Raw genomic sequence first — 15,174 nt, 5'->3', positions numbered from 1 at the left:
TTCTCATGACCTTTTCCAAGGGGGTACAGCTGTCCAGGAGTCTGTGTAGGTGGCCACATGATGGCAGTGGCCAAAGTTCTATTCAGATCAGATTGCTGTTGTAGGGGGAACATAGACTTCGTCCCACCTCTCCTTTGCTCCATACTTAAGGGCTGCCTTGGGGAGTAGTTTTAAAGATTGGAGGTTGTTTGTGCAGAAGGGACAGGGGAATGGAAGTGGGCCCACACTAAATATGGAGGGGGGCTCGCTGTGTTGTGCCACTTGCTAATGGTAGCCTCCCCTGAGATTCCTGTGAGGCCAGAGGGAAACTGTACTACAAGCCTTACTAGAGATTTGCAATACTGCCTTTTAGCTCATTGAAAACTAAATTGTTTTCCCAGTGTATAAGCCATGTTCAACTTTCAGATATTTGACTGTCAAACATTTCTCAGGATCCAACAAATATTACAGTTTGGGACTGCCTGTACTTTCTGGGTCTTATTTCATGTGATCCGGGTGATGTTGCTGTCATTACCTCATGGGCTCTGATTAAGTTTAGCCTTTTAGTAGCTGATTTTGCACTATCCATTTGCTCTCCTGCTCTGGGAAGATTGTAAATTTGCACATGCTCCTCCCTCTGGTTGACACGCCCTTCTTCCTGCTTTCTCGACCTAATGCTCACTCACCTTCTCAGAATCAGTTCAAGGGCAAGAAGCTTGAATAGGCACTTCATACAGGAGGATATCCAAATGGCCAATAAACATACAGAAACACAGTCTACCATATTAGTCATCAGGGAGATGCAACTTAAAATCTCAACAGGGTGCCACTCTGTATCCAATGGAATAGCTAAAATAAAAAAGACTGAAAATTTCAAGTTTTGCTAAGGGTATGGAGCAACAGAAACTCTTATGAACTGCGGGCATGAATGAAATTGGTATAATCATTTTGGAAAACTATTTGTAATTTGTTGACTATAAGTATAATCTATGATCCAGCAATTTAATTTCCCTTGTAGATATTTACCCAACAAAATTCATGCGGGTATGGATTAAAAGACACGTACTTGTGAGCAGCATTATTTGTAATAATCTAACATTGGTAATAACCCAAACAAGCATCAATAGTAAAATGGAATAAACTGCAGCATATTCATGTAATGAAATGCTATACAGCAGAGAAAATGAATGAATTGCGACAATAGGCCACAACATGGATGCATCTCACAAAAACATGCTGTCAAGTGAAAGAGGTCAGGCACAAAAGATATATGCTGTGCCATTTAATCAATTTAAAGTTCAAAAACAGGCAAAACCAACCTATAGTGTTGGAAGTCACAATGGTGGTGTCCTTGGAGAAGAAGGTGGGGTTACTGATGGCAGCTCTGGTAATGTTCTGGATATGAGTGATGGTTACACGGGTGGGTTGACTTTGTATCAATTTATTAGCTATCTGCTGAGATTCCTAATGTTTATGTGTATATTTCTAATTCACTAAAAAGGTTTGTTTTTTAAAAATATATGTGCAAAAGGAGAATCATTTCAACTGTTGGCTCCTTCAGGAGACATTTCTGACTCCTCCTCCATCTTAGGCACCTGGGCCATGGGGGAATGGAGATGGGTCAAATCTCTATCCCAGCTTTCCAACACTCTATACATTGGTTTACTTGTCTATGCTCTAACAAGAGATTTAAATGCATTTGGTGTCTTAGGACTCGTACTGCATTAACTCAGAGGTGTTCAATAAATGTTGGCTGATGAATTTTCCCTTAGCTTTGTGAATACAGAATTCATCCTTGTCACACTGTTTATTGTACTTGGATTTTATCAGCATTAGACATACAGGCCCATATTTGTATAAAAGTCTACATATATTCTGTATTCATTTACAAGAACAAACCAAGGCTGTATCTGAATAACTAGCAGCTGAACCACATTTTTGGAGCACCAAATCACAACCTAAAATTATCCCCTTTCATCTAGAGGTGACCTATCTGTGACAAGATTAATTTAATTAAATCACTCAAAATAGTGAGTTTAATTTGGTTTTGTGAGAAAAGATACTAAATATGGTATATGTGAATCTTTTATTTAACCCTAACATTTCTCTCTCTTTCCTCCCTAACCTTCAAACTTCAATTCCATCTCAAATGATGATGACATACACATTACTCTAAGCTGGTCAGTCTACACTTGCTCTATTGTGAGCAAGTGTACCAATGGACCACATTAGCCTACATTTTTGCTCACTGAAGCTGCTCAAAGCAATAGGCTACAAAGATGTCCCTTGTTCTCAAATGCTGTTCTGATAGCTTGTATATGGAAGCCTGTGCTAAAGCTGTGTTTTCCAAATCAGCTAAGATCAAGAAGTAAGACACATTAAAAATAAAGACTTTTAGAAAGGGGAATGTCAGCTGATTTTTATCCAACAATTTAAGGAAACAACAGGTGCAACAATCAGCTCTACACTCACTGGTTACTTAAGAACAGAACAGGGAGCCTTGTTCCACTAAGAGTCAACTTATATTGCCTTTTTGTAAAGTAAATTAAACGCTCGGAAAAAAATAGTTGATCTACATAATAGGTATTCTGTAGTAACGTAACAATTTTATAAAGGATGAATTTTGGATACTTCTCAGAACTCATCTGAAAATTGTGAAAAAGTATTCCATTTAGAAATACCTTAAAATTTGTCTGGGCATGGTGGCTCATGCCTATAATCCCAGGACTTTGGGAGGCTGAGGCGGGTGGATCACCTGAGGTCAGGAGTTCAAGGCCAGCCTGGCCAACATGGCAAAATCCCATTTCTACTAAAAATACAAAAATTAGCCAGGCATGGTGGCGCATGCCTGTAATCCCAACTACTCAGGAGGCTGAGGCAGGAGAATCACTTGAGCCTGGGAGGCAGAGGTTGCAGTGAACCAAGATCACACCACTGCACTCCAGCCTAGGTGACATGGTGAACTCTGTCTCAAAAACAAACAAACAAACCGACAAAAACTTTAAAGTTTGATAGTGACCTTATTTTTTAAACTCCCTTTTCCATAGTTGGAAGTATTTTCGCTAAAGAGAAACTTTGTTCATTTAGATATTTTTTTATCTGCTGTGTTCCAACTACAGTATATGCTTAAGTTTTTGTATGCTAAGAGATGTTTTTAGAACCCTGTTGCCACAAATGAAACCTGAAATCAGATAGTATACAAATAGAAGCAGATGCAATGTAACTATCTTAACTATCAGAAAGAATAAATTTTTTAAAAATACAAATTTGATGCAAAATTCAAGGCAGAAAAAAGGGTCAGATGTATGGTTTGAAGCAAGAATATTTTCCAATAGAATATTATTTATAATTTTGATCACTGCTAATCAGAATCTAGAATCTTACTAATTTATTTTTATTTTTCAGACAGGGTTTTGCTTCCATCACCCAGGCTACAGTGCAATGGTACAGTATCAGCTCACTGCAACCTCTGCCTCCCGGGCTCTAGTGATTCTCCTGCTTCAACCTCCCAAGTGGCTGGGACTACAGGTGCATGCCACCACACCTGGCTAATTTTTGTATTTTTAGTAGAGATGGGTTTCACCATGTTGGCAAGGCTGGTCTCAAACTCCTGATCTCAGGTGATCTGCCCACCTCGGCCTCCCAAAGTGCTGGGATTACAGGCGTGAGCCACCACACCTAGCCTTAATCTTCAATCTATTTTGAATGTAACATTTTTCATTAATTAAGGAAGATTCCAAAGTCAATTTATCTTTCCTTTAGAACTCATGCCATACTAATTGGAGACACCAACTCCTTTAACACTTACTGTTTATTGTCTGGATGGGCCTGGATGGGCCTGCAGGGTGTGCGGTAGAAAGAGCCTTGCTTGGGATACAGGAGAGCTGGTTCTTAGGCTCTGTTTTGCCAATCAGGTATATAAACTCGGCCACATGATGTAAGCTCTGAAGGACTTGTTTTCCCCATTTTGTAAACATAAAAAAGGAAAAGAAAAGCAGGGGCAGAGAGGTTGGATTGGATGATTTCTATGATCTGTTCCAGTTCAAAACATCTCTGTTTTTTATATCTACTTCTCATATAAATGAGATTGGGAAGTATTATTCAGCCTTAAAAAGAAAGGAAATTCTGACACATGCTACAACATGGATGAAACTTGAAGACATTATGGTACATGAATAAGCCAGACTGAAAAAGACAAATACTCTATGATTCCACTTGTATGAGGTACTCAGAATGTCAAATTCGTGGAGACAGAAAGTAGGATGGTGGTTACTGGGGCTGGGAAGAGGGGGTAGAGTCATTGTTTAATGGGTATAGTTTTTGTGTGGGATGATGAAAAAGTTCTGGACATGAACAGTGCTGATGGTTGCATAACAAAGTGAATGTACTTAATGCCACTGAGCTGTAATTTGAAAACGGTTAAAATGGTAAATTTGATATTAGATATCTTTTACCACAATTTTTTTAAAGTTAAAAAAAAACAAAAAATTACAGGTTCAAAGAAATGCACATTTCAAAAGCTTTTGATGTTTATCATCTACATAATAAGGGCATAATAAATATTTGTTGACTTATATTTTTAAAAAACAAGTGGGGGTAGCGATAGGAAAATTAGGTTTAAAGAAGAGCACTGGGCTATTTAAGTTGATTTCATACAGCAACCACACTGGTGTTTTGTTTTGTTTTGTTTTGTTTTTGAGACGGAGTCTCGCTCTGTTGCCCAGGCTGGAGTGCAGTGGCACGATCTTGACTCACTGCAACCTCCGCCTCCCAGGTTCAAGCGATTCTCCTGCCTTAGCCCCCCTAGTAGCTGGGATTACAGGCACGCGCTACCACGCCTAGCTAATTTTTGTATTTTTAGTAGAGACCAGGTTTCGCCGTGTTGGCCAGGCTGGTCTCGAACTCCTGACCTCAGGTAATCCACCCGCCTTGGCCTCCCAAAGTGCTGGGATTACAGGCATGAGCCACCATGCCCAGCCTCCATCCTCATTTTAAGAGTTGCTGATAATGAAAAATTATGGCATCAATTTAAGTTATGCTTTCCTTAAGCAATGTTAAAAGAACAATTTCCTTTGGTCACTTGAATTTAACTCCTTTGATATGAATTATTACTCTCATTTGCATTGAGCAAAGCCTACCATTGTCACTTTAGAGGAAAAGGGCAAGTTTAAATATCTATTGGTAAAGTTGGAAAATATTTAAATTAATTTAAACATGGATAATTTACTATATTTTAAATATTTAGTTGGTTAAAAATAAAAACAAATGAGCAAATAACACACACTCTCCATCCCCCCCAAAAAAAGGAGAAAGAAAAGCAATGTAAAGAGGAAGAAGGAAAAGGAAAATAAATTCTGACATTTTCCATTATGGTAACTCATCTTGTCAAATTATTTTATAGGTATTTAATATTCTATTTCGTTAATTTTTTTATATATAACTGACCAAGTTTTACGGCCAAATAATTTTTTTTTCTTTTTTGAATGGGGTTGAGAGTCATTTTTTAAAAAGCTACAAATAAGGAGCCAGGTGTGGTGGCTCATGCCTGTAATCCCAGCACTTTGGGAGGCCAAGGCGGGTGGATCACGAGGTCAGGAGATCGAGACCATCCTGGCTAACACTGTGAAACCCCATCTCTACTAAAAATACAAAAAATTAGCCTGGTGTGGTAGCGGGCGCCTGTAATCCCAGCTACTCGGGAGGCTAAGGCAGGAGAATCACTTGAACCTGGGAGGCAGAGGTTGCTGTGAGCTGAGATTACACCACTGCACTCTAGCCTGGGCAACAGAGTGAGGCTCTGTCTCAAAAAAAAAAAAAAAAAAAAAAAAAAAAGCTACTAATAAGGTATTCAAATTTGCATGCCTGTCTTGCCTATAATTATTTAATCAGGCACATAGAAGAGGTAACAAATAAATCTATAATATGAAAGAAATTAGGCTGGGTGCAGCAGCTCACACCTGTAGTCCCAGCATTTTGGGAGGCTGAGGCAGGAGGATGTCATGAGCCCAGGAGTTTGAGACCAACCTGGGCAACATAGTGGGACCCCATCTCTACAATTTTAAAAATTAGCTGGGATGGTGGCACGTGCCTGTAGTCCCAGATACTCGGGAGGCTGGGGTGGGAGGATTCCTTGAGCCTGAGAGGTGGAGGCTGCATGAGCCATGATCGCACCACTGTACTCCAGCCTGGATGACAGAGTGTGACCTTTTCTCAAGAAAAAAAGAAAAAAAAGAAAGAGAAATTATTAGGTACAATATTTTGCTGTGGATTACTAGTTACAGCATTAGTCATCCATTAATAAAATGCGCTTATCACATTCAAGAAATTGAATTAACATTACATACCACATAAAAAAGACTAAACATGCAAAAATATGTTTGCTAAATTTGATCAGCAGAAGCTTGACCAGAAAAAAATATAAAAGTTTCAGATTTCCTAAATGAGTGGTATCATCATATTAATAAAATCAGTTTCCATATATGAACATTTTATGTACAGGAGTCCTAATAAGTTTTATCAACTATTCATTCCAACAATAGTCATTTCCCACCTGCATTTCCCAAACTCACCTTTTTTGTTGTTGTTGACTGTTTTAAAATTTTATCATTTTTGTCTATTTGAAATATCTCCTTTCTCTTAGAAATTCTGATCCAGGAAGTCTCAAGTTGCAATCTGGGAATCTTTTAAACCACTATTATATTCTACCCACTCCCCCACTTGCCTACTACCCTGAGGAATTTTACAATCAGACAAGTTTGAGAAACAGTACCCAACATCAATCATAGGAGATGGGAAGCAGAACTTTTATTTTTTTAATTTTAACTTAATTTTTATTTTTTGAGATGAAGTCTTGCTTTGTCGCCCAGGCTGGAGTGCAGTGGCGCGATCTGGGCTCACTGCAACCTCTGATTCCTGGGTTCCAGGGATCCTCCAGCCTCAGCCTCCTGAATAGCTGGGACTACAGGTGCTTGCTACCACGCCTGGCTAATTTTTGTATTTTTACTAGAGACGGGGTTTCACCATGTTGGCCAGGCTGGTCTCTAACTCCTAACCTCAAGTGATCCACCTGCCTTGGCCTCCCAAAGTGCAGGGATAACAGGCGTGAGCCACCACGCCAGCCAGAGGCTTTATTTCTAAGCTCTCAGCCAAACACATTAACATAGTTTTATTAACTTCATTACAAGATTCAAAGTATTTTAACAAGAACATTCATAAGGACTCACATTGGGGAAAAGTGCTTATATACACCATCCTCACCTTTAAAAAATGAAGATGACATTTGTTTTCATTGATCACTTTATATAACATAATTCTCTTTTGAGCAATTTCTGTATAACATGAAATAGAATGAGACATTTTCTAACTGTTATTAGAGACAGAATTAAAAAGCAAAATAAATATATAATAACCTTTATAACTTTTGTCTCACAGGCCTTCTATGTCAAACAAGAAATTATCTTTTCATTTTTTTCAGGACTATAACAAGGAAAGCTATAATTTAAATCTATAATAAGGTATATCATTTTAAAGGGCATTAGTCAAAGCTGCAATTTCCAAGCAAGCGGTGGTTTAGTCCAAAAGCTTGAAAAGTGGTAGCTTATTCTACACAAAAAGTACAGTGTAACTCTATGTATTTGACATAATTCTCTTCATGACTAAGCTAACTTCAAAAGTAGTATAAAAATCCATAAAAACTTAAAAATAAAGTAGGCTCTACATAAGAATGGAAACAAATATCTGTATTGAAAAAATGAATTCTTCCATTGCCTTTATTTTTTCCCTTATGTTCTCTATTTTAAAAGGTAAGAATGAGATCACTTAGCTAATTCACCAATCAAGAGTAGTTCAGTGGATTACTTTCATCCTTATACTATTATCAAGTTGAGCAGGGCTGATCCTTATCAACTTTTCTGGCTTCAAAGCTAGGAATCAGAGTAAAAGGGCTAAAAAATCTTTTACTCAACAGATGGGATCCACTTAAGTGGTCTGTCCATACTTTTAACCCACTGTTCTTTTGAAGTGAACACCATCATACAGTGGGCAAACTTCTGCTTATTCAACACTTTAAAAATACCTTTAAAATGAGAAATCTCCAAAAAACAAGCCGTGGTTTCTTATAAGTGTTTTTCATAGATGTACTAAAGTAAGCGTTTCCTTTCACACTCTTTGCGCCTAACCGTCTACATGATAGGGCCAAACCCAGGTTAAATATTTTTTTCCAGCTACCACTCTGGACACACCAACTAATCATGCACACCTCACAAAACCACCTTTCAAAATGCAGAGAGAATTAACAGCAAGGAAGTAAAGATTTTTCTAAATATAGTCCCATCATATTTATTTCACACTCATCAAGTAGGTCACTGGAGGTAGCTGGCAGCTAGGGACACTCAGATGCATCTCTCAAAGCCAAGGCTGAGACCAAGGGGTCACTGACAGCTGCGCCATCTACCTGTTGCAGCTGGGCCACTGCTCTGGACAACTGTCAGATCAGCTTCTTCGTCCTACAAATACTAATGACTGGATTTTTTAAATCGTTGTTTGCCACCCTTTCTTCCCGCCCCCCAACCCCATCGGGCCGCTCGGGCAGGGCCAAGGGCGCCGCGGGACTCGCGAGCTCCCCTCCGCGCTGGCTGCAGCGGCGATGCCGGGCATGCCTGGCCTGGCCGGGCCGGGGGCGGCCTCGCTGCCGGGGCAGGGACCTCGCAGGCCGGCGCGCAGAGGCGAGGAACCCTCCCGGCGCCATCGACTCACCTACCCGCGGAGAGGCGACGGCGCGCGCCGCTCACCAGCCCGGGCCCCAGATCCAAGGAGGAAGGGCAGCGGCGCGGGGACCCTGTGGTGGGTGTCGTAAGGAGGAAAACGTGTTACCTAAGCCGGGGATGCGGACAGAGCAAGAGGCAGCAGCCTTTCCCTCGAGAAACGGAAGCGGCGGGGAGCAGGAGGAGGAGGAGGCGCGGCCCGGGCGCGAGGTTAGGCGAGGGGCGCTGGGCGTGCGGCCGCAGGCGCGGCCAGAGGACGAGGGTTGGGGAGGACGGCGGAGGTCACGCGAGCGAAGGCGAAGCCCCGGCGACGCACGGCCCCGCTTGGCTCGGCACCGGATCCGAGCTCGGCCTCAGCCAGGCCGCCGCCCCCGGCTTTCCCGCGGGACCGCGGCGTGGAAACGCGCGCTGCCGCCTCGGGGCTCCCGGGACGCGCGGGCCCCCCACGCCTGCCCGAGCCGGGCGTCCGCGACGTCACAAGTGGAGCGCGATGATTCAGAGGGAGGGCCAGGAAGGGAAGGGCTCTGGGGTCATCTTGGCCACGGCTGCTGTTTCCTTGTCGCCGCCCACGAATTCACTTTTAAATCTTCCTCCTCCATTCATCTGTACTCTCATAGGGGACTGCGGGTTTGACAGATGGGTTGGTAGCTGTGAAGATGGACTTCCTGCCAGTGGTATCCGGGTCCCACTGTTCTAATGGAAATGTCAGGTGTACTGGATGTTCCTCAAGACACAGCAGTGTCTCTGGGCCTTGCGTCTTAAGGAGTGGGCCTCGGGCCACCTGGACAGGAAGCGCATCAAGGGTGGGGAACTCATCTCTCTCCAGCCTTTGGTGCTGTGATACTCAGTGTACCTTAAGGATGGTTTGGGTTGAACCTAGGTAGGAATGGGTGTTGGTGGGCGGGGTGGGGGTGGGGGGAATAGAAACCTTAAAAGGGCAACACAAAGCTTTTGAATAGAAGAGGCCAAGCAGCCTCGCCCAGAAGCTGATGTTTGTGAATGTACTGGGCCTTCTAAAGCGGCGCTTCACACACCTTTTCACTTCTTGGCACAGGTAGGAAAGGATGATATTACAAGGGTCAAAATGGGGGTAAACAGAAGAGGCTGCTCCTGCAGAAGGCTTCCTGCAGAAGCCCTTGCACTTGGAGGGCTGGGAAGAACCATGCTGTATCTGCATCCCTGTCATTCGTTTCACGGCATCCAGTTGGGAAGCTCTGCTTAAAGCTTTGTCTGGCACGTTTTCTTAGCTACATTTTTCCACTCCAGCTGAGACTGCCTCACTGAGTTGTCAACACTTGGTCTTCTTCAGCAGTGAGGAACCAACAAGACAGGAGGCTGGGGCAATACTCAACTTGGCAAACTCCAGGAAATGGTGCTTAAAACGTTTGGCTTCTTGAATGGAATTCATGGTACTGCTCCCAGCCTGCACCTGGGTTCTCCAACTTGAGACAATTTCTCCCCACATCCCCCCACCCTTCCCTGGCTTTCACTCACTAGCAAGTGGGCTGCTTCTACTTTCTTTCTCACATTCATTTCTTAGGTCCATTCTCAGAGCGGTTAGGGTTACTGTTTAATTAGCCTCATAATCATATCTATGATGGCAAAATCAAGAAACAATTTAAACATGATTCTTAAAAGTAAGGAGATAAATACCAGAGACATAGAAGGTGAAAGAATTTGCCTCTAGGAAGCAGGAATTTAAATTTGGGGAAGACAGGGTAGAGCAAGGGATATAAATCTAGTCCATTTTTCTTTTCTTTTCTTTTCTTTTTTTTTTTTTAAGATAGAGTCTCACTCTGTTGCCCAGGCTGGAGTGCAGTGGCATGATCTTGGCTCACTGCAACCTCTGCCTCCTTTGTTCAAGCGATTCTCCCACCTCAGCCTCCCTAGTAACTGGGATTACAAGTGACTGCCACTATGCCCAGCTAATTTTGTATTTTTAGTAGAGACGAGGTTTCACCATGTTGGCCAGGCTGGTCTCGAACTCCTGACCTCAGGGGATCCGCCCAGCTCAGCCTCCCAAAGTGCTAGGATTCCAGGCGTGAGCCACTGCACCTGGCGGAATCTAGTCCATTTTCCACTTTGCTACCACACATCTGCAGGGTTTCTTGCTTGCTTAAAAGCTTTCATTGGCTCCCAATCTCTGATAATATCAAGAGCAAGTTCCTGAGCAACTCATTCAAGACCCATCACCCCTCGCATCTGTCAACTCTGCCCCTTGAATATTACACCTCATTTTACTACACCACATCTAGTTCCCTGAATATGCAAACAGATTTCATACATTTGCACCTTTATACATGTTATTGCTTTTGCCTGGGAGAGTATTCTCTTGCTGCTATAATAATAGCTAATGACACTGTGCTAAGTACTTTCTGTGATTTATAACTGTTAATTCTTACATCAACCCTATGGTAAATGTTACTGTTATCTCCATTTTATAAACAAGAAAACTAAGACTTAAAGAGTTTAAGTGATTTGCAGAAATATGTAGTATTTGGTGAGGCTAAATTTGAACCCAGCAATCTGACTCCAGGACTAACATAATATTACCTATTCATCCTTCTAAAATGTTTCCCAGACACTAAATTTGAACAGGATTAAAAGATTTAAATTTTTTTTTTATTATTATACTTTAAGTTTTAGGGTACATGTGCACATTGTGCAGGTTAGTTACATATGTATACATGTGCCATGCTGGTGCGCTGCACCCACTAACTCGTCATCTAGCATTAGGTATATCTCCCAGTGCTATCCCTCCCCCCTCCCCCCCCCCACCACAGTCCCCAGAGTATGATATTCCCCTTCCTGTGTCCATGTGATCTCATTGGTCAATTCCCACCTATGAGTGAGAATATGCGGTGTTTGCTTTTTTGTTCTTGCGATAGTTTACTGAGAATGATGGTTTCCAATTTCATCCATGTCCCTACAAAGGATATGAACTCATCATTTTTTATGGCTGCATAGTATTCCATGGTGTATATGTGCCACATTTTCTTAATCCAGTCTATCATTGTTGGACATTTGGGTTGGTTCCAAGTCTTTGCTATTGTGAATAATGCCGCAATAAACATACGTGTGCATGTGTCTTTATAGCAGCATGATTTATAGTCATTTGGGTATATACCCAGTAATGGGATGGCTGGGTCAAATGGTATTTCTAGTTCTAGATCCCTGAGGAATCGCCACACTGACTTCCACAATGGTTGAACTAGTTTACAGTCCCACCAACAGTGTAAAAGTGTTCCTATTTCTCCACATCCTCTCCAGCACCTGCTGTTTCCTGACTTTTGAATGATTGCCATTCTAACTGGTGTGAGATGATATCTCACAGTGGTTTTGATTTGCATTTCTCTGATGGCCAGTGATGATGAGCATTTTTTCATGTGTTTTTTGGCTGCATAAATGTCTTCTTTTGAGAAGTGCCTGTTCATGTCCTTCGCCCACTTTTTGATGGGGTTGTTTGTTTTTTTCTTGTAAATTTGTTTGAGTTCACTGTAGATTCTGGATATTAGCCCTTTGTCAGATGAGTAGGTTGCGAAAATTTTCTCCCATGTTGTAGGTTGCCTATTCACTCTGATGGTAGTTTCTTTTGCTGTGCAGAAGCTCTTTAGTTTAATTAGATCCCATTTGTCAATTTTGGCTTTTGTTGCCATTGCTTTTGGTGTTTTGGACATGAAGTCCTTGCCCATGCCTATGTCCTGAATGGTAATGCCTAGGTTTTCTTCTAGGGTTTTTATGGTTTTAGGTCTAACGTTTAAATCTTTAATCCATCTTGAATTGATTTTTGTATAAGGTGTAAGGAAGGGATCCAGTTTCAGCTTTCTACATATGGCTAGCCAGTTTTCCCAGCACCATTTATTAAATAGGGAATCCTTTCCCCATTTAAATGTTTTTAAGTCTTAAAAGGGCAAGGAGAAAATACAAGTGAATTGCTTTTAATCTCAAACTAAGCATGAAACAACGGCTGAAATTACAAAGGAAAAGTGACAGATCTGACTGTTGAACTTTTAACTTCTTTTATCCAAAAAAAAAACCCCATAGAATAAAATTTAAAAACAAGTAAAAATTATAAAAAATTTGCAATATACATGAAAGATAAGTATAACATTAAAGAGAACTTAGAAAGAAAAAATAGCCTACTAAAAATGAGCAAAATGCAAATTCGTCATCATGAGAGAAAAATGTAAATGGCCAAACATTTTTAAGAGAAGTGAAAACTTAAAATGATAATGCACCATCAAATTGAGAATAAAATAATACTCAGAGCTAGTAATTTGGGCCAGTGACCCTTGGAGTAGGATGTATAGCAACTAAAGAAACTCATACGTTACTGAGAAGGGTGTAAATTGGCTCAACGATTCTGGAGAGCAATTTGACAGAATGTAGTGAAAGCCTCAAAAATGTTCACACACTTTGACTTAAAAATTACATTCCTGGAAATTTATAATACAAACATTTTCTATAAAAGGTCAGATGGCAAATACTTTGGGCTTTGAAGGCCACATATGTCTCTGTGGCTTTTCTTTTGTGTGTGTGTTTAAAAAAAAAAAAAACTGCCCCCCCTCCCCCTGCCCTTGTTAGGCCATTCTTGCATTACTATAAAGAAATACCTGAGGCTGGTTAATTTATATGAAAAGTGGTTTAACTGGCTCATGGTTCTGCAGGCTGTACAAGAAGCATAATGCCATCTGCTTCTAGGGGGGCCTCAGGAAGCTTCCAATCATGCTGGAAGGTGATGGGGAGCAGATGTCTCACATGGTGAGAACGGGAGCAAGAAGGAGTTGGGGGGGAGGAGCCACATAAACAATGAGATCTCTGTGAGCTCAGAGTGAGAGCACACTTATCACCAAGGAGATGGCCCAAGCTATTCATGAGGGATCCGCCCCTATGATCCAAACACCTCCCACCAGGCTCCACCTCCAACACTGGAGATTATATCTCAACATGAAATTTGAATGGGACATCCAAACTGTATCACCCCCAAAATGTAAAGTCTCATCACAGTACATTTGGTAATGGCCAAAAGAGAAACCAAACTAAATGTCCGAGAATAAAAATTAGTTACAACTAGATACACGTAGGCAAGTTTTTAAAAAGTGTTAAAATTTTAAAATGTTTCAGAATGGTATCTATTGGATAAAATAGTATTTATGATTTATTAAGTGGAAAATACAGTTTACAAAATAATATGGTGTGATCCCAAAAACAACATAATCATGTGTGTATAAATGCATAGAAAAAAATCTGGAAAGATATAAACAGATATTTATAGTGGTCTAGGGCAGGGGATGGAATTGTAGATATTTGCTTTTTATTTTATGTATATGTTTCCCATAATGAAATGTATTGTTTATATAATTAGCAAAAATATACGAAACTTTGCTTGGGGGACAACAAAGCACCTCATTTGTTAATTTGGGAAAATCTTTTATTACAATCTCTGTAAGGAGTTGGTTGCTCTCTCTTCTGTACTCCCTGATTACATAATGCTCTTCTGAGCACTTTTATTTAATAGCAGAATGGTTGATGTCATTATTTAGTTAAGGTTTCCTCTATTATTGAACATCTGAGTTCCCAGTACAGTAGTCTCCCCTTATCTGTAGTTTTGCTTCCAAGGTTTCAGTTATGATCAACCAAGATCTGAAAATATTAAATGAAAAATTCCAGAAATAAAACAATTCATAAGTTTTACATTGTGCACCATCCTGCTGTATCCTGTCCAGGCCATGGGTCATCCCTCTTGTTCAGTGTGTCCACACTGTAGATGCTCCCCTGTCTGTTAGTCACTTTGTAGTTGGCTTGGTTGTCAGACCTACTGTCAAGGTATTGCAGTACTTATGTCCAAGTAACACTTATTTAACTTAATAATGGCCCCTAAACACAAGAGTAGTAATGTTGGCAATTTGGGTATGCCAAAGAAAAGTCATAAAGTGCTTCTTTTAAGTGAAAACCCAAAAGTTTTTGAATTAGTAAGGAAAGAAAAAAAATCCATATGCTGAGGTCGCTAAGATCTATGATAAGAATGAATCTTCTACCTGTGAAATTGTGAAGGAAAAAGAAATTCATGTTAGTTTTGCTGTTGTACCTCAAACTGCAAAAGTTATGGCCACAGTGTATAACTTTTATTAAAATATATTTGTATAACTGTTCTTATTTTACTTTTCTGTTTTATTTTTAGAGACAGGGCTTCATTCTGTCACCCAGGCTGGAGTGCAAAGGTGCAATCATAGCTCACTGCAGCCTCAAACTCTTTGGCTCAAGTGATCTTCCTGCCTCAGCCTCCCAAGTAGCTGGGACTGCAGGTGTGCATCACTACGCCCAGCTAATTTTTTAATTTTTTATGCAGATGGAGTCTGACTCTGTTGCCCAGGAACTCCTGGCCTCAAGTAATCCTCCCGCCTCGGTTTTCCAAAGAGCTGGGATTACAGGC

General features: G+C 41.0%; 2 protein-coding genes across 6 annotated transcripts in view; one reads left to right on the top strand and one right to left on the bottom strand.

The window, feature by feature from the left end:
* Positions 1-13,511, bottom strand: part of INPP1 (inositol polyphosphate-1-phosphatase) — a 32,290-nt gene extending 18,779 nt beyond the window's left edge. Inside the window, exon 1 of one of the 5 annotated variants that reach the window (XM_008950602.5) lies at positions 8,851-13,511. The gene's annotated coding sequence lies outside the window, so the exon portion shown is untranslated. Of the gene's footprint in view, positions 1-3,787; positions 3,932-8,733 lie in introns of those variants that run through there. The other 4 variants (XM_008950604.5, XM_008950605.5, XM_003825276.4 and 1 more) reach the window with 4 other exon arrangements.
* The window catches only part of HIBCH (3-hydroxyisobutyryl-CoA hydrolase), a 144,637-nt gene continuing 134,415 nt past the window's right edge, over positions 4,953-15,174 (top strand). Inside the window, exons 1-2 of the mRNA XM_034954672.3 lie at positions 4,953-5,557; positions 7,079-8,820. Of these exons, the coding sequence (XP_034810563.2) occupies positions 8,624-8,820 (197 nt within the window). The 5' untranslated portion in view covers positions 4,953-5,557; positions 7,079-8,623. The remainder of the gene's footprint in view (positions 5,558-7,078; positions 8,821-15,174) is intronic.

Source organism: Pan paniscus, chromosome 13, assembly GCF_029289425.2.
Source record: "Pan paniscus chromosome 13, NHGRI_mPanPan1-v2.0_pri, whole genome shotgun sequence".
Taxonomy (NCBI): Eukaryota; Metazoa; Chordata; class Mammalia; order Primates; family Hominidae; genus Pan; species Pan paniscus.
The sequence above is the reverse complement of the archived record's forward strand: the minus strand, read 5'-3'. Positions and strand labels throughout refer to the sequence as shown.